Source organism: Cupressus sempervirens, chromosome 10 (genome assembly GCF_028749045.1).
Source record: "Cupressus sempervirens isolate cs-2001-9-10 chromosome 10, ASM2874904v1, whole genome shotgun sequence".
Taxonomy (NCBI): Eukaryota; Viridiplantae; Streptophyta; class Pinopsida; order Cupressales; family Cupressaceae; genus Cupressus; species Cupressus sempervirens.
The window spans coordinates 808,090,707-808,117,890 of record NC_143127.1 but is presented as its reverse complement, the minus strand read 5'-3'; the positions used below and the strand labels follow the sequence as shown (position 1 = coordinate 808,117,890).

The 27,184-nt window shown below is 35.8% G+C and overlaps 1 protein-coding gene across 2 annotated transcripts in view; it reads left to right on the top strand.

The window, feature by feature from the left end:
* The window catches only part of LOC149536394 (NEP1-interacting protein-like 2), a 73,233-nt gene extending 46,748 nt beyond the window's left edge, over window positions 1-26,485 (top strand). Inside the window, exons 2-5 of one of the 2 annotated variants that reach the window (XM_089804125.1) lie at window positions 21,705-21,893; window positions 25,125-25,204; window positions 25,339-25,506; window positions 25,653-26,485. In XM_089804125.1, the coding sequence (XP_089660251.1) occupies window positions 21,705-21,893; window positions 25,125-25,204; window positions 25,339-25,506; window positions 25,653-25,775 (560 nt within the window). In that variant the 3' untranslated portion in view covers window positions 25,776-26,485. Of the gene's footprint in view, window positions 1-21,704; window positions 21,894-25,120; window positions 25,205-25,338; window positions 25,507-25,652 lie in introns of both variants that reach the window. The other variant, XM_089804126.1, reaches the window with a different exon arrangement.
* Window positions 26,486-27,184: the final 699 nt, after the last annotated feature.

Sequence of the window (27,184 nt, the reverse complement as noted above, 5' to 3'; positions counted from 1 at the left end):
GAATTTCTCTAGGCAGAAAATTCTTGCAGGTTTTAGAGAAATTGACTGAAATTATTTTGAAAAAATTTAAACAAATAATTTCAAGAAGAAATAATAAATTTTTTTGAAAAAAAAATTAAGTAATAGCTCTAATACCATATTACGGAAGTAAATGGTAAATACTTGCTTGTTATTAATAGAGACTAGACAGTCAATTTATACAAAAGAATGAAACAATGTTTCCTTAGGAAACGATCGTAAAGAATAGAAACATTCTATTCTGGAGAAAGCAAACCAAAGCTAATTAGATATTTACAATAGATAACCATTAACTAATAATAGATGACTTATCTATTATTGTAATAAGAATATATATAAAATATTATACATCATATAATAATATATTACATATATGGTTAATATATTAATATTACATATATGCTTAAAGGAGAGTTATACATATGGTTAACTTAAGATGATTAACTATAGGAACATGTCTCTTGAAGAGACATGTATCCTCTTCTCATATTTATATGAAATCAAAATCTGTATTTGAAAAGCATCAATTACATTGGCAATGTTACTACATTTGCAGAAACGATCCTAGAAAAACAACAAAAACATTTAAAATAGAAGAAGATATATCTAATTAAATATACTGTTTTATAATTTAAAGAACTATGATATTAAAAATTAGTGATAATATATCAATATTTTAAGCTATAGATAGCCATTACAAACTATTATTTGAAAACATAATTATCAATTATCATTACAAACAATCAATTACGTCTTAGAGCCATATTACATTAATAAAAACATTATGCCAAAAAACATATACCAAATTCTAAATAGGAAAACACCTTATAAATTAAAAAACCATAGAAAATAAATATTACATTAATAATAAAAATATTATGCCAAACAATATATACCAAATTCCCCAAAAAACTTAGTGAACTTTCAAAACTATTGAAAATAAAAATTACATTTGGACTTTATCGGAGGTCCAACACAACAATATAGAAGGATGAAATTTGCAGGAGATAGACGATGTAGGAAATCCGTGACACAGATAGCAAATGACAAATGACACTCCTCACATAGATACCAAACGCACTCCTTATGGGATGGATGAAGCCTGAATGATCTCCGCTCTGCAATACATCTACGCCTGCGCTTCTGTGCATTTAAGGGCTCAATAATTCTATTATATAGAGTAAAATGGATTCAGAAATGACCTAAAAATGAACTGCAGAAGAAAAACTTAGCAATTTGTAAATATTGATGGCAACAGAAAAAAGTCCCAATTTTTGTGCTCAAATAACAATGAATTTGGGTGATTTTTTAAGAAAAAAATAATAATTGGAAAATTCTGAATCTCATCCTTCAAATGCGCTGAACCTTGTGACTTAGATTGCTGCTAAACATTCTGCTATGTATTGTTAGCCCCTTATTGCAAAGACTTTGCTCCAAGCATCAAGATGTTGTCTTCAACATCTAAAATTGCGCAAACCTGCACCACATCTACCTGAGTTCCCATTGGATGTCCTGTCAAATTGCACTCTTAACCATCCCGCTCCCAACTTTCCTGCACTCTCCTCCCGGTCACTAATCTCAATTGGAGGGTCAAGCCATTATGAATCAAGGGCCAGCTTAACTGAATTCTCGAATCATTCCTTGTGCAAGGGATTTTTGAAACATTAACCTAAGATGCTGAACTTCTCACTAGTTCTGAGATGGCCCGTTCCAACCAATGGGGAAACCTGCCCCAATCATCTTCCTTTTCTTGAAAAATCCCACGGTTCCTCTCCTTCCAAATCTCCCACACAACCGTTGACGGAATCACCACTCAAATTGCTACACATGTAGATCTACCTCTAATTCTTTGCTAAGATTCTAGCCAATCTTTTATTTTGCATGGGAGTGGACCTGCCCATCCTAAGTTGTATAACACAAATTCCCAACATTGACTTGAGAATTTGTGATTGAGGAGCAGATGATCAACGTTGTCCTCTGCCTCATGACACAAAAAGCATTTAAATGGACCAGTAAATCCTAACTGCTGAAACCTTTCCCCGGTTCAGATTCACCTCCAACTTGCTAGCTAGGTGAATACCCCAACCTTAGGAAGACAAGCCTGATGCCAGCAAATACTTGAGGCCCACTTCTCCCTTGACTCTTCAATTTCTATCAGTTTATACCCCAGCTTCACTGCATTCTCACCATTTTTTGAACAACACCAGATAATACTATCTTCTTCCTCGATCAATGATATGCGCCTCTGTTCCAATCAATTTTTGAGTTGATTGGTTGAGTTTTCATCCAATCCCAGCATTGCAGGGTCTTTCTATATCGTGATTTCTCCATCCACCCTATCTTCCAAATCCATATAGTCTCGAACCTTATTTCCCCACCTCTGTTTTGTTGCATTAACCGCTTCCCCATTGCTCATCAAAACTGCCATCTTTTCCTGCGCACCCCATGAATCTTCCTATAAATCTGCCTTCCTCCCATCTCAAATCAACCACGATTCATGTTCAATAACGAATGGTCTACAACTTACAATGAAATTCCAGATAACCGAACCCTGGGAGGGTCATCGACCTTTAAATTGCTTTCCCTACTGCCTCCCCGTAAATATTTCTTATTGAGGATTTGAACCCATCTTTTATTGCAGTTTACTATACATCTCCCTCACCAACTTTGTCCCTAAAGCTTCATTCATTATTCTCCAATTTCTAAGCCCCGCTCCCCTATTAGATGTTGGCTTACAGACTTTATCCCAAGCCAACAATGGAACTTTATCCTGATCACTGTTGCCATTCCAAAGAAACTTTCACATTCTTTGCTCTATTTTGTTTAATAAACTTCTGTGGTATTCAGTTACATGACATTGACTATATTAGGAGTGCAGAGATAACAGATTTTCCTGCCAAAGTTAGCCATTGCGACTTCCATCCTCCATAACCTTGCAACATCTATCCACTAACTGATTCCAGAGATTGGCTCTACCTGCACCTGCATGAAGAGGGACTCCCAAGAGCTTACTTGACAGCAATCCCTTTCAAACACAAAAGATTCCTGCAATGTTCCTTTGTAAATTCTCCTCTACGTTGAAGAAGTATATTTTGGAATTCAACCTGTTGATATCTTGACTAGACATATCTTTGTAAGTATCCATAATCCAATACATTTCTTATAACTGTTGCCTCCCTCATTGATGCCTCCACCGCAAAGAAAGTGTTGTCAGAAAACTGCGAGTGAGAGAAGGGTCAAGGTTGTCTGTGATTCGGACTGCTTTCCACAAACCTTGAATCCTTCACTTTGATACGAACCTCCCTAGAACTTATTGCTAGAAAAATAAAGAGAAAAGGGGAAATCGGCTCGCCTTGATGCAGACCCTTTGATGTAGAAAAGAAACCCTGCGGACTATCATTGACTAACACAGTGGCCCTATAATCTTCAATCATGCTTTTTATCCATACGATCTAGTTTCTATTGAAACCAAATCTTTCAAGAACTTGAAATAAAAAATTCATATCAACCCCATCGTAAGCCTTCTTAATATCTAATTTCAAAAGCATTGCACTTTTCTTGCCAGTCGAAATAGAGTGCATCACCTCATGAACAACAATAATGCTGTCTACAATAGGCCTCCCTGATGTGAAACCACTTCGCTGTGGGATATTAGTTTGTTTAGGACTTTTTTCAATATGTTAGCAACAACCTTTGAAATGATCTTATATATTGTATTTCCTGAGAGAAATTGGTGTTAAGTGCTCCAATATTTCCGCCATTTCTTTCTTGGGAGTCAGCCACCAAGGTGTTACTGAAGACTCTCAAAACAAATATACAAGCCCTTGACTCCTCAACAACACCCAACAATTTTGAGTTGACAGCCTTCTAGAACTTGTGATAAAAGAAAGCCTTAAAATCATCTGGTCCAAGTGATTTATCCCTAGCTAATCCAAAAACAACCTCTTTCAACTCAATAGTAACTGGAGCCAAGAGATGCCTGTTATCGTCATCTGTTAAAGATGGTTGGATAACATCCAGAATTTGATCCCTGCCCAACTGCCTCTCATTAATCCCTTCACTCCACAATTGAGAAAAGAAGTCTACAACTTGATCTCTTTAATCTTGATATTTGTATCCCTTGAAGCGATTAGAGCTTAAATATCTTGTAATTGGATCTCCTGGTTGTAACTGAACAGTGAAAAAACTTACTATTCTTGTCTGCTGCACGCAACCACGACTCTCGAGATTTCTGTTTCCAAAGTATCCCCTCTCTTGCTAAAATCTCGCCATACTTACACTTGAGGTCCTTTGTCTCAAAATCCACATTATCCATGCCTTCCTCAATGATCTCTCTTTTCAAAGCTGCCAACTACCCCTCTAAAGTTTCCTTCTCTTTAAAAATAAATAAAGTGGTCCATGTTCCAAAGTTTGAGCTGCTTCTTAGTATGCTGCAATTTCTTAAAGAACTTAAAACTTTTGTTACCTTTCACAAATGGGGCTTGAATCCACCAGTCTCTGACCATCTCATAAAAGCCTTCCTCTCTCACCCACATTTGTTCAAATGTAAAGGGATTTCTTGGTGGAGTTCTGTCTTTAATCAGACTAACAGACATAGGGAAATGATCCAAGGTAGTTTGAGGGAGAATTTCCGATTCAAAATGGAGGAGTCGCCAATCACCACCTGCAAAAAAGTGGTCCAACCTTTCAGCTATGCCTGAGAAGCCTGATCTACGATTTGTCCATGTGTATTTGCTACTCTTTGGTTTGATCTCCCAAAGGCCATTATCCTAGACAAAATCCTGAAAGTCTCTTTGCACCTTTCCATGCCTTCCTACACCACACCTCTTGTGAGCTGTCTGAAGTGTGGCATTGAAATCTCCTGCCAGGTTACACTTTCTTGTCAAAAATTACCTATAATTTCAGAAAGTTGGTTCTACAATGCCTTCTTATCTCATGTTTTTTCCAGACCATAGACATTAATCAAGAAAAAATTTACATACTGAATCAAGATCTGAGCGTTGATCATTATCCAATTCATCCCTTGATCAGCCAACTCCACTTTCACAAACATTGGATTCCACAAAAAGCCCAGGCCCCCTAGGCCTCTATCGAGTCTACAAAACAATCTGACCATCTAATCCTTACTCCCAAGAATCTTGCTACCACCTCCTTATTCACCTTTGTCTCTTGTAAACAAACAATGTTTGGCTTCGTTTGATCAAAGCAACACTTGATCAAACGTCTCTTGTCAGGGGCATTGCAGCCCCTGACATTCCAGGTAAGGGGCCTCAGCCTCGTTGCTCCCCAGGAGGGAAAAGGTTCCTCCTGGATCTCCATTTTCTTTGCCCTTTCATGCTACCCACTTCTTCCAGCAATTTTTGAACAGACTTACACACTCTCTTCTGCTTACCCCTAATGGAACTTTTCGTTCCTCCAATATACTCTTTTTTGAGTGTTCTTGGAGAAAGAACAACTTCTTTATTTGTTGAATCCTCTTCTGAATCTTCATCCCCTTTCCATATTGAAGTCAGCCCAATATCCTTTATACTTCTTTCTTGCAAAGCCTCTACCCTAGGCAGTGAAATTTGAGTATCTTTGAATACCACCTCCCTCATCTTACTATCATCTCGACTCAAACCCAAAAGCTCTTATAGGTTACTAGCTGTAAGCTACCATTCTAAAGCTACTGATTTAACCAATGGGCTCTTAGCCATACTTGAGACATTGGCTAAGTATTGATTCCCCTGAGAGACTTGCAACCCGCCTTTTGGAGAGAAACTTTTCCAGAATTTTCCAACCCAGGCCCACAAGGAGAAACGCCTTTGCAATATCTTCATTGACTGATAAGACCTATAGATCCTTAACACCACTATTCTCTACAACCTTGCTGCTCCTTAAGTTGTATTGGGATAATTCAAGAGGATCACTATTGCTTCTTCGGATTGATGTGGGAAATCTCATTTCTCCGCCACTACTATACCATGTCCAGATGGTTCCCTTTCATCCTTTGAAGCCCACTCTCGAGGACCCGCTTTTGCTCCTAACCAGACCAACACCTTTTTCGTTCTACCACGAGGAGAGTTTCTCCTAAGCTCTCCCCTTTCCCCTTGCCTTTGTCCTTTGAGATGCACCCTTGCTTTCCATGCCCCCATTTTTTTGTACTTCTTGCATTTTTCTACTCTCTTCCACCTCTATTTCCTACCACTAGTAACCTTCTGAAGTTCTGATTTCAACAGTGTAAGGAAGAGGATTGGGTTTCCACGCAATGCAAATACACGCATATAGACTGAACTCCTTTTGATCGATTGCTTCATCTTTGCAAATGAACTTTCCCAAACTATTCCCTATCTGTTTAAGAATCTCCTCATGCCAATACTCATGAGGAAGATTATAGAGCCTAACTTGGGACTTCTTCTATTGTGGTTTGCTTAGGGTTAAAGTTTGGGACCTAGTCTCTAATGTAAAACCCAATCCCCACCATAATAAAAGGACCGTTGAACATAATCCTTTTCTTCTCTTGTTCCTTCCTAGCTTTCTGTTACATCCCAATTTTTGGCTCCATTTGAAATGTTCATATAACTGCTGAGGTATCGTGTGAACTCTGTTGATAGATAAAATTAGTTACAATCATATGAAATGGTAAGATGGTTAATTGTTATAATCTCATATGAAGTTGGCATGATAGTTGGGCGATGTCTATGTTGGCATCAAAATGACATTTTAAAATTAAATTTAAATTTCAAATACAGTTTATAATTGATTTTCATTTTATTTATTAAAATTGAAAAATTGCCATTTTGATGTTGGCATAGACATTGGCTGATAGTTGATCGTTATGATGATATTTTAATGCTATTTTGGAAAGTTGGTTATTTATCATGAATTCGTGGGAATTGAAAAGGCAGTTAGTCATTATGATTCTTTATGATTAATAACTTGTTATGGTAATATGATTTAAACGTGGAGAATTTCCTTATAGGCAACACATCAAAGGGGTGGAAGCATTGTTTGAAAAAAATTGGGCACAGGGGCACCACCATCACTGGGAAAATAGGTATGAATCTTGAATCACCATGGCTAAGGGAAAATGACTAGGCAAGCAAGAGTCTACGTTGGGCAATACCATGAGCTACTTGATCAAACATATAAAAAAAATATAGCTATCATCATCAAAATTCATGTTTAGAACCATTACCTTTGTTGTTTGGTGATGTCGTTTCATGTCCCCTCTTTCGTGCTAGTTCTTTTGGCGCCTGGTTAATCTATCTCCACATTCAGATAGATTAACGACATTACCAGTAAGGATGCCTGCCAGTCACAAGGGAAGATTTGTCTTAAGTTCGTCATTTAATGTATTAAAGTACGTTAATAAAGTTACTTTATGTTTTAAAAAGCCATTCACTTTATAATGTGACTTAAGTGACTAGAGGACGAAATTGGTGTTTTATCCCACATCTCTTATTGCAACACTTTTCCCTCACTTTGAGGTTATAAATAAGAGACTCCGTCTTGGGAAAGAACACAACGAATATATGCTTCTATTCAAATCTTAATCAGGTTGCTTCAATGTGACTAGATATTTTCCAAAGAATGAGACCCCTGAGGAAAGTAGTGAGATTAGATGAAAACCTAGTGGCTCACATTGCAATTACAGAACTAAGGATTCAAATTAAAGGACTGGAAGGTTGATATGGGAGTTTTTAGACAACGTACAGGTACAAGGTGATAGAGTGCCAAGAATACCAGTTGAGATATAAGTTGGACGGCAAGCAGAGGATACATTCAAATGGTAGCAGATTGGCTCTCTTTAATGTAAGTACTGTTCCTTGGGTATCAATATCCAGTATTAGTGTTTGTTGGCATCACAACAAGGTGGTGGAACAAGGGTAGTGAGAATAGTGGGATGGTGTCTTAGACTTCCATCACAGTGCAATACTGTTATAAATATCTGCAGTGGTGGCAAGGAACTAGAAGTAAGTTTGCACGTAGGAGACAGTTGAATACAACAAACATCGATCAATGGGTCGCAATTTTAGTACACGACATTCTCCCTCTAATCTATAGTTGTGTACAACAGAAGTAGCAACACATCAGGAGGACGTCGTTCCAAGCATTAACGTCAAGGCAAAGTTCATCCTCGGGTGGGTAGAGGAGCAAATCACAGTTAAGCAATACTGCCACGAGCTTCAGCGATACCAGTAGTGTTTGGCATTGACATCACTAAAGGAAACAAGGAGGAGCAAATCACAGTTAAAGGTTCTGCAATACTAGGTTCCACCATTATTCTTGCATACGTTTGAGTTTTGAATGTCATTAATGGTTGAAGAACCCTTTCAGTAAATGTTTCACATTAAGCATGATAGTTAAACATTGCATGAATTTGTTGTGATCTGGGATTTAATAAAATATAGTAACATCATTCTTTGAGATTATCTTATTACTTATGGGTTTCGTAATCATAGAGTTATACAAACTGGATTCAAATTATTTACAAGCAACATCAAAATATAATATCAAGATTACGTGCCAAGCGTTTGACCAAATTTCCTCTAGCCAAGACCCAGATTTTTAATTGAATTAAGTTAGGATAATTACATGTCGTCTCCATTTTTATTTTATCATCACCTATATATATACACACACATATAAATATATGATACCACCAGGATATTAAAGTAATATCTATAGTTCGTACTTATTAATATATGTAAATATATATACATGTGCATACATCAAGAATATATGATGTTATAATAAACCATATTCTTTGTACTATGCATGTATATAGTTATACGTATTTTAATGAGTGTGATTTTAGATACAATAATAATATGATGGAATCATTTAAAAATTATATATATATATATATATATGTTTTTCAATGGAGCTCTTTAATAAATTCAACTTATATTTCTCCTTGTGAGACGACCAAGTACACTTGGTGCCACCTTTCTATTCTTTCTTTTAAAATCTCGGTAGCTTGAAACCGATGATCTTGTAATTGTTACCTTGAGCGAGCAAGGAAAGGCTGCAACTCATTGAACCTTAGGAATATTATATATTTACATCATGGCACGATTGATGGACATGCACCAGAAAAAGATGTCAGGACATGCACCAGACAAGATAAGTTATGCATTCAAACATTTGTTGGTAACAAGTATTTTACTTTTATGATATTTATACAAGTAAAAGATATGATGGATTGGTTTATATCATCAATTTAGTTATTTCCTTTAATGAAAGCAACTTTTTTGTCAATGTAATTGGTAACCGATTAGATCAGTCGATCTTCCAACTGAACATGGAATATATCTTTATGCAAGAGATAGGGTTATCTGATGGATTGTTATTTCAGTCTTTCATTTATGTGAATAATGAATCAGAGTGTATCTTCTAACTATATGTTAATGCCATAGTTAGCAATGGAAGGAGAAGGGATGATACAGTGGTATTTGATGCCTTAAATGATACAATAGTATTTAATGCCCTAATTGATACAGTAGTATTTGATGCCCTAAATGATATAATGGTATTTGATGCCCTAATTGATACAGTGGTATTTGATGCCCTAAATGATACAATGGTATTTGATGCCCTAAAAGATACAATGGTATTTGATGCCATAATTGATACAATGGTATTTGATGCCCTCAATGATATAGTGGTAATTGATAGTATTTGCCATTTCGATAAAGTGCTATAGCTATTTGTTCCTAAGCGATATTTATGGACTAACCTGGGTTTTGCAGAAGCATCCCTAGATGGATTTTGATTTTGAATTCTACGGTATGTAGATTTTAAATTCCGTGTTAAATTCATTGATGGTGTTTTCTATTGTTAGTTATAAAATTTCTGTTTAACTGTTTGTAACCATTAATCTCATTAACATGAACATATTTTTTATAACTATCTTCCTATGAATATGAAGTATTAATTGTATTCTTTGATATGACTAGTTGTTAGTTAAGACCCAGTATGAGTGGATGTTACACTTTCGCTAGAAAAAACTCATTCATTAAGGATTTAAGAATAAAATGCTCACTACAATTGTTAATCCATTTGGGAACTCGTGGATATGCTAGCCATTCACCACCCCATTTCAGAAAGAAGAGCGTTTGTTTCTAAACTCTGATGTTGTCTTTCCAAGTGTCCAATTCTATTTGAATATTTGCAACCCTTGCGTCTATAGTCTTTGGTTTAGAATCTAGCATCTTTTGTTTTATCTTGTCGTTTGGGGATCCAAGTTTGTTTGCCGTCACCTTTTGTTGTCTAGCTGCTACCACTGAAAACCCTAACATCTCCCCATTTTGAGCCATTTGGCCTCTCCGACTCTTTGCCAAAATGATTTCCTCCTTCGTGACCCAAGACCCTTTTTGGAGGGTCCCAAGCCTGTTGCGGAGGAGACCAAGGGAGAGCACCTCCTCTTCTACTGTTCCTTCAACCTCCATTGTTTGACCTTCCTCCACTAAAATCTTCCCTGCAAAACCTTCAACCTCTCCTCCAATCCATGTTCATAGGGAAATAGAAACAACTTATTATTAACCTATCCATGTTCATAGGGAAATAGAAATAGCTTATTATTTACCTATATAAATAAAATAATTCCTAAATGCAATGTAATAAATTAGATTCTGGAACAAAATTTAAATATTTGGAAAGTTAAATAACCCTAGACTAATATTTTTCACTGTTTTTAGAAAGATGTATTTCAAATATCTATACTAGCGTAGCATACCCAACTTTAAATTAATGTTCGTAAAAGGTGACAAGAATTTTCATTCTAGAAGTTGTGCTTGTTCCCCTTAAATCACAAATTCATTCAAAAAATGCGTCAAGTGATATTTCAATAGCTTGACATAATCTTTTTCTAAAGACATGCATGCAAGTGAATTTTAAGTTGTGGTTTTGTTTTTAAGACACCTTATTGTTCTCTAAGGATCTGACACTTTTTGGATTAAGGTCCTATAGATTAAGTTATGCAAAGCACTCATATTCATATTTTATTTTCATCTTAATAAAGGTGGAATTCCTTTAATCTATAATCAGATGTCTTAATCTCATTTACTTTAGGCTCGTCTAAGTGAGCATTGGATGCTATGTCACCCAACATGAAGGTTTTAGTTGTTTTAGCTTGGTTGACATGTGCATCTTTGGAACAAATATTTGTAGTGTTGTTTCAGAGTGCAGTGATATTCATTACATGAAGTGAGTTTGCAATATCAGAACTATAACACTTAAGAATGTTAGTAGTCCTAATCCGAGGAATTAGAATGAATATTATTTGACATAGGATTTGAAGTATTTTACTTATGAAGGAGTTTGTTGCATAACCTTTACCTTCACATTTTTTTTGGCCTTTATGGATGAGACTGGGCATTGTTTATTCATTTTTGTCATTTATTTGTGTGATCATTATGCATTCTGATACTTTACCAGAGCTGAAAGCCACAAACCTGTGACTATAAAGTATTAATGTACATCTATCTTTTCCATTGCAGAGCAAGAATGACTGTTGAAAAAGATTAATCAGGAGAGTTCACAATTACTGACCATTTGTAATGAAATTTTTTATGATGAGAAAGCATGTTTAGAAATGACTTCGACCATGGCTTATGTGTTTCCTTAAAAACTATGCAATACACACACATATTTGTTGCTCTTGGAATGCTGGAGACTAGCATGCTGCTATATTGAAATGATCGAATGATGAGCAGATTGTTTCAATTATTAGTCTTTATCAAGGAAAGATAATTTTTTCTCAATATGTAATATTTTATTTTATTAAGGGAAAGATAATTTTTCCTCAACACCAGGCTTTAGGTTTGCGTATCACTGACTTTTATGCACCCATGTCCCCCTCCAGGGGCATGAAGCAACAATTCTGCACTCCTGCTCCCAGCCACTTAAGATCAGTGAGACCCTGATCTGGACTCACCGGACAGCGACACTCCTCAACGGGCAACATTCAGAGACGTTCTAGGACCCTTGGTTGCCCTTTTCCATATCCTTCGGTGTTGAACTTCTTTCGGCCAAGGAAGGAACCCTAGTCCTTTTCTTTGGTGTCTTCCTTTGGCTTCTTTGTTGCTTTGTTCTTTTGTGGGCACTGTTTGGTGTCCCTGCTGTGGGTGGTTTCCCTTGTTTGTAAACTTTTAGTCCCTTAGACCCTTGTTGGTCTCTCGTTGGACATTAATAAATCTATCTTATCTCATCTTATCTTATTAAGACTTCATTAATTTCACTGGCTTGGAAGGTTTCGTCAATTGCCATAGAGCATATTTTCTGTCCCTCCTTAAACTGGATTAGATTATATTTATTTAGGCAATTCCCTTTACATGAGTTGGCCTTTTGATATAGTTGGCGTAGATGTTATCTAATTCATTTTTTTAGACTTGATTTTCCCTTAATATAGTCGATCATCTTATATAGTCAACCTCTAATGTTTTGTTTGTGTTGATGTTTTTGTAGCTTTTGTTGGATAAATTCTTTGAGTCAAAACTATTGAAGATACATATATATATTTTGTATATATGAGATATGAGATATATATATATATATATACACACACACACACACACAGAGTCATAAATTATTGGTAACATATTAATCACATAATAATGAATAGACATGTCCCATGAAGGGACATGTTTCTCCGTGGCTCGTCCTCAATATAAATGCAAGAGAGATTGCTGCCTTTGGAAAACACAAAAATTATAGGCAGTACTATTACATTGGCAACAATCTTACCTTAACATGGTTTCAGAGCAGGTAACAATCGCAGAGGAATTATTTTCACAGGCAGATTCATATTAATGGGGTTATTGTGCATTTGAGTGTGGGGTTATTTGATGTTTTGGCAGAATGAACACTGAAATGATTTACCTTAAAATCTCAAGGATGATTGTTGGATATGATCTTCTCTCAATGATAGTTTTATGCTTTTAAATACTCCTCTTTGCATATAGTTATGGAATGATGTAGTAGAGTATTAATGAGAACCAATGTTTATCATTTGGTGCCGCTTCTACATTATCGACAGTCTGTTTGATAAAGTTCAAAGGATATCGTTACATATGCAATTAATGTTGAAACATAATATCCACATTATTATATCAATGTGAAGACATTGGGTGGATCGAGGAAATCAAAGAGAAGTCTTATTTGTGATCTTATCGAATCTTATAATCAACGATAGAAGTCAGACCTCTTTGAGATATTTTATCTTCAAAGCCGCATATAGTTTAAGAGGGCATTAAAGATATACTCCCGCGATCATATATCTGAGTAATACAGGAATCTGAGGAGAGGCAATCACCGTCTTAGAAATACTAGCCAAACCTCCTACGCATCGATTACTAGATTAGAAATGTTACGGAGGTTAATAGAAATGGCGAGTTCATTTCAATAAAGTTTGGTGCCGGTATTTGATGTGCCTTGAAAATGATTTAGCACATGTACAAAGTACTGTCACAATTTGAAGAGACTGTTTATTTAATGAAGGATGAATGGTGAAAGCATGAGAGGGTACCTGTACTCAGTTGCTTGCAAACAACTACCAAACTATTGATCACACATGAACTATTTGATACTCAGTAAGGGCTTGGCTCAAACACCAATCAAATCTATACGCTATGCCAAACAAGTGTAACAACTTGGGAATACAACAAAGTACTTCAGAACAGAGGAATGCAAAAGATAGAAAGAGTATTATTGAGATATAAGACATAGATATCAACATAAGGGTCAATGAGGATTATGAGATCTTGGAATCGCAGAATTCATACCATGAATAAGTTACGAAGAGATATTTCTCAAATGACGATAGTTTGAGAAGCAAATACACTGACACTTCATAAAATTATCCAAAATAGTTGTTGCAGTTTGTGGATGCAATTGAAATATTTATACACATTCATATTTTCCTAAAAGGAAGTTGTAAGGAAATGACAACAGAAAATTAGAGGAGCAAGGACCAGTAAAAAAAGAAAACATCATCCTCAGATTAGTAAATACAAAACTTAAAGAAAGGTTGAGCAACAAACATATTCAACTCTTCTAATGTCAGAAGTCAGAGAACATATTGTGCTAATATCATAGATGAAGGACATCTAGTGAATGAAATTGGGTCCAGTCAATAATTAAGAGATATGAAACGAAGAAATCCTTATGTGATAAATTAAAGGAAAATAACAAGGGATATTGTTGTTGTGGATATCTAAATGTTGCATACAAATTTATCTAGAACTTCATATAGTTATTTGAAGAAAGAAAGCTCTATCACATCATTTCCATTATAATTATGAGTTGCTCAAAATGATCATGGAGAAGCATCTTTCCCTGACAAATCAATCTTTGCTAGTGTTATAGCATTTTGTAGTTTGAAGGTTATAAATGCACAGGTTGAGCAATGTCCATGCAAAGGTCATTGGAAATGGATTAGAATAAAATGTTTCCAATTTCAATAGAATGCTGGATATAGAGTTGGGCAAGTTTCTGTAAAAGCTTGAGAAGATGCAATAGTTGGAAATGACTTTGATTATGATAGTGATGTGTTTGTTGACTAGAGCTGAAAGCTCAGCCTGATTGCTTCTATTGTCATATTTGATGTGATGCAAAATTGTTCAACGATATAAAAGTGGGAATGCCACATTGTGAGTGGGAATAATAACCAATGTTCTATTCCCATTGTTTGACAAATGTCTATGTAGAGGCATTTTCTGATTTGATGCATATGGAGCTTCGTTGGAGCAACTTGTATCAAAGATGTTGATGTACAATAAGTATTTATTATCCCTAAGTATTACATTTATCTACTCATTGTAGTCTCTCTCTTATTTGTATTTCTATATGTACTATAAGAGCTATTTGCCTTGATCTTTTCCTTTGTCTTCGGGGGTGTTCTTGCAGGAAAAGAAAAATGGTATATTAGGCATGTTACCAAACATTGTGCAGAACTCAATCTTATGATCATGCTAGATAAAGTGAGGCTCTTGAAGAAAATATCTTTAATGATTGAGATCATGAGTATTATTCTATATAAAGACAGAGCCAAACATTTCATTATAGAGAACCTTGGAAAGATAGGGAGCAGATAGAGGATATGCTTCAGTCAGCTTTTGATGATCTTGGTTGTATTGATTCAGAGGGAGTAGACATATCGAGATGGATTCTCTAGTGATCAAGAAACTATAGTAGTCAGATAACTATGATTCATGAGATGAAGGTCCATTCTTGTGCCAAATTGAAGTTTATACATTATTGAAGACAAGTTTGGTGTTATAATCTAGGGCCCTTATTGAGAGGGAGACTCAACATCATTGACTACTTGAGATGTACTATAGTGCATCCTTCTGTGCGAGAAAGAAGTTTGAGGTGAAAGCCTTTGTTTCGCCCTCTGGAAATGTTCATGGTGGATGTCATGTTACTACATGACTTTGTAGAAACATCATGGAAGGTAACCATCTTTTATTGATGTTTGTTTATGGTTACTAGTAAGGTGACAATCTTACAATAGTCTAACCTTATATCATGATGGATGTCATATGGTTGATATCTAAGCAGATCACGATAGATATTATTTTGTAAATTAGTGAACTAAGAGATAGATATCATCACATAGATATCTATGAGTGTATTGTATAGATATATCATCGTGGATTTAATATCCGTGGACAAGCCACTATTTTAATGTTCCTATGGTAAGTATCATAGAGTGATACATGTGCACATACCTTATGAACATTTGAGTACTTGGCGAGTCTCTCCTTGGCCATTCTCGATATAAATGCAAGAGAGATCACTGCCTTTGGAAAACACAAAAATTACAAGCAATACTATTACATTGGTAGCGATCTTACCTTAACAATTTGTACTTAGGCAAAGCATGACAGGTATTGTCTTGCCTTTGTAAGCGCTTTGATTGGTACTTCACCCTTGGTCAACTCTTAGTTGTTTCGTCACGTTTAAAGACTGTGATCTGTATTTATTAAGGTAGTGATATAAATAAGGAAAGAGTTGTGGAGGCTCTTGCACTTCAATCATCCTGTCCAACGAAAGCATCTAGCATATGTGGTATTGTCATGTCGCTAACATGGAACACTTGTGTTTGCAATATGGAAACAGATAAGTCAAAACCCAATAATTACTTGATATCATGACACAACACTAACAAAACAATGTATCCGCTTTTGGGCATAGGGTAGGAGGTCAAAGATGGAGAGTGATGATAGGACCCTGCATTGGGTAACCTTCCTCATATGTATTGCAAGGGCCCTATGAGGCCAAGGGGGAACAATGTATTCACTCCTGGGCTTGAGGGGGGCAGACTAATGTTGAAATTAACACAATTGATTTCTTTATGTTTGTTTTTAAAGAAATCTAATCATGACATTTTGATTACATGAACCCTAATTATGTTGCAAGATTTCATGTTGTGGGATCACATAATTGAAGAAACACTATGTAGGGTAATCCCTAACCCTAATCTTGTGCAATTGCAATTTTAGGGAAAATTGGGGAATGGACATTACATGTATCCACAAGCTTGAGGAATTCCTTCCTTGAAAAAGTCCTAATAAGAGCAATTAATGTGTGATGGTTGCAAATGAACATCTTAGTACCTCCAAACAGCACTACCTTCACCCAATTAATTTGTCCATTGTCTTTCAATGTGTTGTTTAACATGTGAACACATCATTAAGTTAAAAAGATGCGCTTGTAAGCACCCTATACCACCATTAAGCCAGCTCATTTCCATACTCGAACAAATCAGACACTTCTTGTACAACATAAGAGGGTCCAACCTCTTTTATGGTATCCTTTAAAATCTGAAACTGGAAACTTGCATCCTTCCGCTTCCCCTAACAATCAATAACTCTAAAATAGTAAAAGCCTGTTGCACATGTGACAATGACATCGAAGGGTGGACATTGTTTAACATCACTTCATCCATCCATAATGGTAGAGCAACCATCGGTTATCCAAACTTTTCTTCAACTCATCATTATACAATATACTTACCTTGGTATACTCCTTATCAATGAGTGAGGTGCATAGCTTATGATCTTGAGGTGGAATGTATAAGCGAGCGTGCCACATGAAATGGTATGCCGTTAGCATATAAATGTTTTGCAACAAAACTATTGGCGGTATCTCGTAATTGCGTGCTTAACATGCTTGTAACACTTAGTGGCGACCTCCTCCTCCTTTGATTGTTAGGCTTACTAGTTCTAGATAATAGTAGTAGCACTACATAATGACCAACTATACTGCTATACAATGACCCATTAGGCTGTAAACACCTCATTGGCCATCCATGCGCAACTTTTACCCTTGAAAAGTATGTCTGAATGGTATGAGTAAACTTGTGTAGTTGCTCCTATGCTCCTTGCAAATATAACACAGCTACATTCCACAACTTCTATTTGTCAAAATGTCTATGGCTGTTGCAATTATAAAATATTATGGTTTTACATACTTTTATCCATAGTTGGAAAACTCGACAAAGCCAGAAACTTGCCAAGATCTGAAAAATAAATTTGGGGAAAACTTGGCCAGTTTTCAGCAAAAACTCGACAACTTAAAAAATTGCTTTAAAAAAAATTATAAATGTCTTTTTTTGCAAAATTCAACGAGGAGATACATCCAATGAGTCAATAAATGAGAACACAAAACAAACAAGCTTAGTCTAGATATATTTAAACACAAAGTGGGTACAAAATCGCATTCTCTTGAGGAAGACTCATGGCTAAAAGCAAAATAGTAAATAAGTTATGTAAAACTAAAAGTAAATACATAATTCCAATTACATCTTCCTCTTCTTAGTTCTAATAACAACAAAGGGAGAGGTAGATCTAGAGGGTCTAATCTTAGAAGTCTGCATTGGCCATGATTGCCTTCTTGCTCTGTATGTCTAACTCAGTCAGTGGCTTGTCCTCAATCCTAGATATAGGTCTGTCTTTAGCTTTCCCTGGCACTAGCAGTGACTACTCATTCAACTCAATGTCATGCAACGTGAAACCAAATCCACGCCTTCCTCCATAGCCTGCCTCTTCAAATCATTGATGTCATCCTCTTCAAAAACTCCACTCCAAACCTGTTGCAAATGTGCTTCAAACCTGCCTCAAGTCCACTTCAAATTGATCAAAATCAGTTTGCAAGTGTTTGGAAGGCTTTCCTCCTCTCAGCAAAATAAAAGCGAAGAAATGAGAAATGAAACTGATTTCGGCCTTTTTTGCCTTAAACTGCTGTTATAAATCTACGACTGAGTTTTTAACAAAAAATCTCAACAAGTTCTTGCCAAAAACTTGCAGAATTTTTGGCCCCAATAAAAGTCATAAAAACTCGCCAAGCCAAAAAACTCGGCCAGTTTTTGCAACTCGGAGAGTACTCCGCCAATAGTCCATGCTTTTATCCCCTTACAAGGTATCTCTGAATGATAGGAGTAAACTTGTGTAGCTTCTTCTGTGCTCCTCGAAAATATAGCATAGCCTTACTCTACACCCTCTATCACAAATATAACACAGCTGTGCTTACACCCTTTGATTGTTTTTCAAATTTATATGGCTGTTGCATATTGTAAAATGGGTTGTCTAAACTAGGTGTCCTTCAAACACTCACTCTTTTAAGAACTTTAATGATATGCTTGTTCAATTTCAATCTCTTGATCCCTTTACCCTCGCTGTTACCAGTGCACATTGTTTGTGTTGGTTGAAAAGGTAGATGATAGCTGCAAATGCAAACATAGAATACAAACAAATAAAAAAACTCTCCTAAGTTTGTGAAATTTTAACACAAACATAAAAAGCAAAGAATTTGTAACAATAAACAAAATATAACGAACTTATCTTAAACAATGGAGACTTGGTCTAATTTTTCCGTCTGCTAAACCTCTTCCCTTCTTTCTCTTGGTTTCTCATAGCTTTGTGTTGCGTTTCTTCCTCCAAATTTCCAAAATGATAGAAATGAATTTTTTTAGGGTTTTGAATTTTTGTAGTGTTATTTTTAGATAAAGGCTCCCTTTTCATTTTATTTTGTGTGTTTTTTAAGATGAAATGAAAACTTCCCGGACCATAGCTGTCCTTGGGACGGTGGGTTGATGTCCCTTTCCATTTCTAGGAATTTCACAACCGTTCTTGGGGATTTTTTGGTTTCAACAACAAAATTGTTGAAGGCGAGGGGACATCAACCCTTCACAACATCCCCGAAATGTTTTTAAATTCTTGGTGTGGACATCTCTATTTTGGTCAGGGACACATTGAATGTAACTTAGGACAAATAAATTAACTAGCAATTTAGCAACCTATAAATGCAGTCTTACAACATTTTAACAGAGTTTTGCATGTACCATACAAATAATTAGATTTCAGCAAATAAATTCTTAGAAGATCCAAGTTGGTGAATTGTATTTGTTAGAGTTTGTGCATACTCTGGCCACAACTTGAGCATAAGATTTCTGATCAGCTAGAGGAGAGTTACAAGAGTGAATAGTTTTCCTTTTATCTCTTAAAAAAACTTTCAAGCTGGTGAATTATTTTTGGAAAGTTGCAAGACAGTAAATAGTAAATTGGGTATTGTGATGGGTAGCTAAATAAAATTTGGTCCGTGCCTCTTTACATATAAATATTTACTTATTTCCTTGCTTATTTAGACAGTTACACCGCCCTGCGGGGCAGGGGGACAAGTTTATGAGATGGGGGGACAGAGGGGCCTTGATTTGGGGACGAGGGGGGGGTGGGGGGTGGCAAGGGGAGCAGGGGTCTATATACTATACATATGGTACTTAAAATGTTAGTTATGAAAAGATGTACTACAATATAAAAAACTTAAACATTGAACATTGCATTGAAGTTTTGAATTGGAACATCATGATTCATGACCAGACGATGAACATTGGACATCAACAAATGAAAGTGTCAAATTATATAATTTTAAATTTATAATATATATTAGATCAATAGTATGAGTATCTACTATGTAATCAATGATCATACGAGTCATGACATAAAGATGATTACAATAAGTATCATGTGCCATGAATCATGATATCAAAATAAATATATTATGCAAACAAAAACTACAAGTCTCCAAGAGTCCAAATCAAAATGCCAAATGAATGATCAATGATCATCCTCTGGAAGACCAGGTGTTCCCTCGCACCCACAAGGGATGTGGGGATGTCTCGCCGTCTCTGGCGGAGGTGGCGCTCCAAGTGGTGCCACTAGAGACGCTGAGACGGCGTCCCCCTGTCTCCAGTGCGGCCCGGTTTTGGTGGGGGGCGTGTCCCTATGTTTCACTGCTTATTTATCAAAATTTTCTAATTAGGTGGTTGCAACTAATCGTGACCCTTATGAAAGTCATCCGAGTTTCTTGTGGAAGGCCATTCCTAAGAATGTTTCAAGAAGAATCTGATATGACATTCCTTCAATGAGTATCTAATTTGTCTATGAGGTGGCCATGATTACACATGCTCAAAGATTCAAGTTGCATGTAAGATATACCATTCTCTGAATAGTTATGCATACTAATTAAGTTCAGGAGAAATGAAATAGGGTTTTATGTTAAGTTTAATAGTCCCTTGCAAACACAATTCCAAGTTACAGTAAATGGCTTTTGTTTGGTCAGAAATATTCAACTGCATGAAAACGAAAAACAAAAATTGCGTAGGTTTTTTCCAAGGTTGCACGGGTACGTGGGTACGGGAACGGGGATGGGTACGGGAACGGGTACGGGTACGCATATTTTTCAAAATAGGGGACGGGGGTACGTGTGTATGCCTATTTTTTCTATATTATTAATATTTTATAGAAAATATAAAAATCAAAATATATGTCATGAGTCGTGACATTGAGCATTCAAAACAAGAAATTTGAAATATATATATATATATATATATATATATATATGCTATTGCTGAATGTTTAATGTTTAAAGTATTTTTCATAATAGGGGACGGAGGTACTTGGGTATGTCAAACTTATTTAAAAATTATACCTTTATATTTATAAAAAATCTGAAATTATGAGTCATGACAATGGTTTTTCAAAACAAGAACAGTGATAAAGTTTGCAAATGTAATGTATTGTTTTCAGTTTCAGATTTGCTATATGTTTGAAATAATAATACATGATAAATGCTTAGATGCATAACAAAGAAGGCAGACTTTAAACATGAACAAGAGGATCCTAAATCATATAACAGTGACATATTGCAAATGATAAACTTATGACTTGAACAGTGATAAAGTTTATTGTTAATGAGTACCAAAGTTTCAAACTGATTTGGTATTGAATTAAGTTTGATAAACAAGCTAATACAAAAATAAAAAACCAAAATCAGAATCTTAATCAAGGTCCTTAGCTATGATGCTCTCCACCGAGTACCCGGTACGTGGGATACGTGTACCCGGTACTTGGGTACGTGGTTACTCGGTGGGTACGAGTACCAGGGGTGTGGGTACGAGTACCCATGCAACCTTGGTTTTTTCACTTGTTTCAATAGTTTCCTATATGGACAAACAACATGAACTAAAAAACTAACATGCCAAATTTGATTTCTTTGATTATGAATCTAGTCTTCTTTTTCTATTCAAACCCCATTGGTAGATTTGCATTGTTGGTGAACTGTCATAATTGCATTATATATTGCATTTGAACAATGGAATTCTAGAAACTATTCTGAAATCTATAGTTTGTCTCCATTTGCAGCAGGAGCTTTTACTGGAGCTGTCACAGGCGCATTAGCAGGCCGAGCCTCTGACAGTGGCCTTATTCGTGGTGCTGGATTAGGAGCTGTGGCTGGTGCTGTTCTCTCTGTTGAGGTGTTGGAAGCATCTCGTGCTTATTGGTATTCAGAGCGGTCCAGATCCAGGAGCTCATCATCAATGGTAAGCAAAGGTAAATGTTGTGTCTTCGGCCACAACTGAGCCTGGTACAATTTGGTGTATGAGATTCGCATGGCAGAAACCTATCTGGGAATCTTTCCGTTTAACTTGCATACTGTTCAAACTTCGTATCCCTTAGATTTGGCCTCATGACAAAAGCTTCTGATTAGATTATATCATGAACTTACTGATATGTAGAGGAACAGCTGGTATGGTTTCTTGGTGTACTCTGGGAGAAATAACAGAGGCAGTCAAATGTTGGGCATAGGGGAAACAGCCATCCTAACTGGTTGAAATAGAGACTATATTTAGTCAGGGTCTACTAATCAGATCATTCCATTTACTGTGCAAACTAATCAAATTTTGTTCAAGTGGGCTTTGACGTAGTGATCAAACTTAGCAGTTAATTGAGCATTATGAGTGCAGCTATGCTTATGGTATGGTTTTTAAATACATATTGGGGAAAACTATGGAAGCAGCTCACTGTAAGGCATAGTAATGGTATTGCTTTGTGTAGCTTTACCGAGGAAAATAACTTGCTGTAGTAGGCTGAAATAGAGCAGATTTACACAGATGGCCAGTAAGAAAATGAATCAACTTTGAAATAGTTCATTTCTAGCATGTTTTCTTGTAATATTTACCATTCTGTTACACAGGATATTTTGGCAGTAGTTCCTTTAATGTGTTTTATAGCCTTTTAATTTTGTGTTAAGATGCTTCTGGAAAATGTAGCTTCAATTTTGGACTAGGTTCTTGCTTTTAAATTCCTAATTCTGCTATTATAATTGTGTTACTTTCAGGAGCTCTTTTATATGGATTCACGTATTTAGGTTGAAGGGTGAATGATGAGGGAGTGGAGTTGTAATCAAAACTTTGTTAAAGTTCCTAGTTAATCTACTCTTCTGTCAATGTCTAAACTTATTTGTCTCAACGTGTAATTTGTTGATTTTTTTGGGTCTAAATTATCACAATATTTCCTATAATACTTGTTGCAATCTAGATTCTATACTGTTGGTGGTATTATTCTATTATCAACATTAGGTAGTTATGGCCAGGGCATTGTGATTTGCATGGGTCACGCTTAATGTATATGCCAATTTTGTGAGGAGATTATTAACAGAATTATGATCGTGATTTTGTTATAGTTTGAGTGCATGGTCGACTCTTTGTACACATTCATGTATTTTGTGTTGGTTTGGTATTATTGGCACTTCACTGTCAGTGTTATCATTTTACATCTGAAGGTTGTAACTAAGGATAGGATTACTAGCCAAAATTGGCATTATCAGTACCGAATCTTGAGTAGTTATTTTAGAAAACAATGCAAAAAATGTCAACTGTTGGTGCCGCAGACTTCTTAGCGAGAAGAAGTTTTCTCACAAGAAGTTTCTGCTAAGTATTTCTGACTTTTACTCAAAAACTCGGTGAGTCCTAGCCTTTTTCTCTGGCTGCCACTGTATAATTGACTTTTGATGCAAACAAAATGTTTTATTTGCTTCTTATCATTTCTTGTGTGCTGTCCAAGCCACAGTAGGCAACGTCTAAACAGAAAACTAAAATGTGTATATTACCAATGGGGATGCTCATTGTTTTTTTTCCAATTGTCTTTATATGCTTTACGTTTTAGTTTGCTATTTAGCTACCACTACCAGAAAATGTCTTTCGAGGGTATTGCAAGTTCATTTGCAATGATTAAGTTGATTTGGAGTGGATTTCCAAGGGAGTTCAAACACATCGATTGATGGGGAATCACAACGAATTTGAATTTAAAAACAAAGAAATTGGAGAAATCACGTTGACTAAGTTGATGTTCTTATTTCCACATTACTTAGTTCCCCCCTCTCCCTGGCACCCCCCATCCTCCTGTTCCTGTCAGGCAGTGCAACATTGGTTTATCTCCTTTTTCCCCCATCTAGGTTTGTAGAAACTCAATAATGACATTTCCTAAGTACTTTAAATTGCTTTAGAGTAATACAAATATTTTCCAGGGTGGGGAGTGACCCGCAACTGGACATGCCGAGCGAGGAGGCACAACCACAGTGGACTTTTAGGACTCGACCCTCTACTTATGCCCTAGTTTTTATTGGAGCTGGGAAGAGGAAGATGTAAACTGTTAGGAAGAGGACTAGATCCTCAGGCTACCAGTCATAAGCATTTCACATGAGGATGCCATTTTGTACCCCATTTGCATTTAAATATATCTAGACTTAGCTTGATTCTTTTGTTTACTCATTTACTGACTCATTACATGCATCTCCTCATTGCAGTTTGCAAAAAATATGCTTTTCTTATTAAATTTAAGCAATTATTTAAGTTGCCAAGTTTTTTTGCCAAGAAGTTTCTGTGTTTTCACCGAGGCTGGGCCTCTACGAGAAGCTGCCGAGAATGAGTTTTCAATTGTGCTCAAAACAACATTCTGCATTCCTTGAAGGCAAAGACTGGTCAACAACCTTCAGAAAACAAAGTTAGGTTAATTAATTCTTTGGGATAACTGTAGCTGGTTTGGACCAAATAACAAGAGTAGGCAACTTGTCCACACTTCTGACTTTGTAGGGTCAAGGAGGGTTTTTGTAATATATATAGTTCCAAGTCGTTCAAGAGTTCCAAGTCGTTCAAGACCAGCAAATAAATACCTATGGATTTTAAGCACATTTTGAGTTTACTTGTGTAGTTCTTGTTGTGGTATGTTAAATTGGCCTTGGAAGTTATATGATTGCATCTCCAGGGATGCATTTGTAGTCCGATCAAGATGTAGTTCAACCTCTAGAACTACTTATAAAATACAATCTATATGTAATTTTGCATGATGCTTTCTCAGAATTATGTTCATAAAACTTCTAATGTTTGAACTTTAGTAAAAATTTATCTTTAGAGTAACTTGACAAACTAGAAGTTAAAAGATATATTAAATTGGAGAAAACTTGCAAAGTAATCAGCCATGTTAAATTTAATTAAAAAAAAGATAAAAAATTACACTTGAAAAAAAGAAAATATAAGTAAAAGAAGGCAAAAAAGGTTAAAGATTTTTGGTTTGCACATGTTTTTGTGATTGATCACGTCTCATTTTTCAGTTGATTAATTAATTTTAATTTTAAAAATCTGGTGATTTGAAAATCAGCAACAGTGGTGATTTCTGATGAATCATGATGTTTTGGCGATTAAAGCAACTATGCTTTGGCTGTATATACATATTGATTCACTCAATTTTAATTGTTTGATGATATGATCATACTTGTGTAGGCAGATTTCATAGAAGAACTCCTGAACGGAAGGTTTGTGCAAGAACAGGTTGGCCCAGCAACGCTAACTGCATACCATTGGCAGGTTTTTTCTTCATCCTGGGTGATAAATAATTATTTATTACAAATATTTTCAAATGTCATTAGCTGAAGTGACTATCCTCAATTTTGTTGGCTTATATTGTTTTCATGGATAACAGGGGGATATTTGCTTAACAGGTTAGAATTGCAGGGTCGAGTCATGAAGAGATTTATGACATATTTGGAGAAGATGGAATGCAAGGGTTATCTGGGGATTACCTAGAGAAACTTCCACGACATTTAATCACTGAAGAAAATAAAAAGGATGTTTCTGGGGAGAACATTTGTTGCACCATTTGTTTGCAGGTTTGTCTTATATAGTTTTTTTCTTTTAACCTTTGCTTTAAAGTATTATTTCTTAGATTTTTAGTGGAAATACATGAATCGTACTTAATGATATCGTAGAAATGACAATGCTTATATCTTGATTTATTTCTTTTTTGTTGTGTCAGGACCTTCAACAAGGAGAAACTGCTAGGAGCCTGCCTTCATGCCATCATACATTTCACATGTCGTGTGTAGATAAATGGCTCATGAGACATGGATCCTGTCCTGTTTGTAGGCAAGATATTTAGCAGTGCAACTGGTAGAAAGTACATACATTCATGTCCGTAAAATCACCATGTCAACTGTTATTTATGTATATATATAAATATTGTCATTATGTTTACACTCCAGAGTCTGTAGCAATAGAACATAAGTTGAACAAATCAATATTTTGATAAAAGTCCATTCTTTCATTTTCGAGGGGACTCACATTTGGCGGAAGCAAAGCTGTATTACTATCGAGGATGTTATGTGAGCTAGAGCAGGTTGTTATGTGAGGTTGTTAGCTTTTCTAGATTTTCCCTCTGAATATCTGTATATACAGTACAACCTAGAAGGCAAAGACGAGGCATTACAAGATAGCAAAATAGATCGTCCTTAATGGCGAGAAAATGTCACATTCATTGATATTTTGATTCCATGTTGTGAAACTTTATATACCTTGTGGCTTTTTGGTGATGTCCATAGCAGCCTATTCGCGAGATGGTACAGATTGGCTGTATAACTTGTGCACACAAAATAAGTTTGTAGGGCTTTAAACACATTTTGGTAAAAAATCCAGGTGAGTCTATTTACATTTGGTATGTAACCTTGGTAAACAAAAGGCCATTCATCTCAAGGGACTTGGAAAGCCTGAAGGGAAGTACCTTGAATTGCTCCAAAGCAGATCCTACCGAGAACAAATGTATTTTAAGGACTACTTGTGATCAAAGATATTTGAACGAGGTTTAGATGGGCATCTGCTCGTATTAACTCATATTTTCATCGCTTGAGCATATAGAATATGAACGTATTTGAAGTGAACAAAGATCACTAAACGCAGCATTATGTATGAATGGATATAACTACCTTGTCAATCTATTAGAGTTATAATTCTTATTTATATGAGCAATCACATCAACTAGAACAACACAATCTTTTTGCTATCTTTTGAATGCTTATAGTTTTAACTTTATATAGGGAACATGAGACCAGAGATTTGGGGTATGTTGAATTCTCACTCGGTGAACAATGAAGAGACAAATAAACAATAAGATCAAACCAGCGAGTTCATTATAAATCAGGAACAAAGTAAAAGCTAAACAATACTTGTAAAAGCTAAAAAATACTTTTGTTTATTTCATGTAAATGATATTCAAATATTTTTATAATAATTATATCTACATCCTTGAAGCTACATATTATAAAGACACAACCTAATGTATATTCTTTAAACCAAACATCTTTTGGTTCCATTTCTACTTTCTACATTACCATTAGACAAGGGAGAGGGCAACTCCCACCTCTGGAGCAAGATCATTAGTCCTTGTAGGTAAGGCAATCCATGTAGGCAAGACAATATCATCAGAATTGATAGCTAAAACACTAGCATTTGGGGTAGAAGCCTAAGCCACATTCCCACCCATTTTAGGGGAGGCAACAAGAATCGACTCACTAG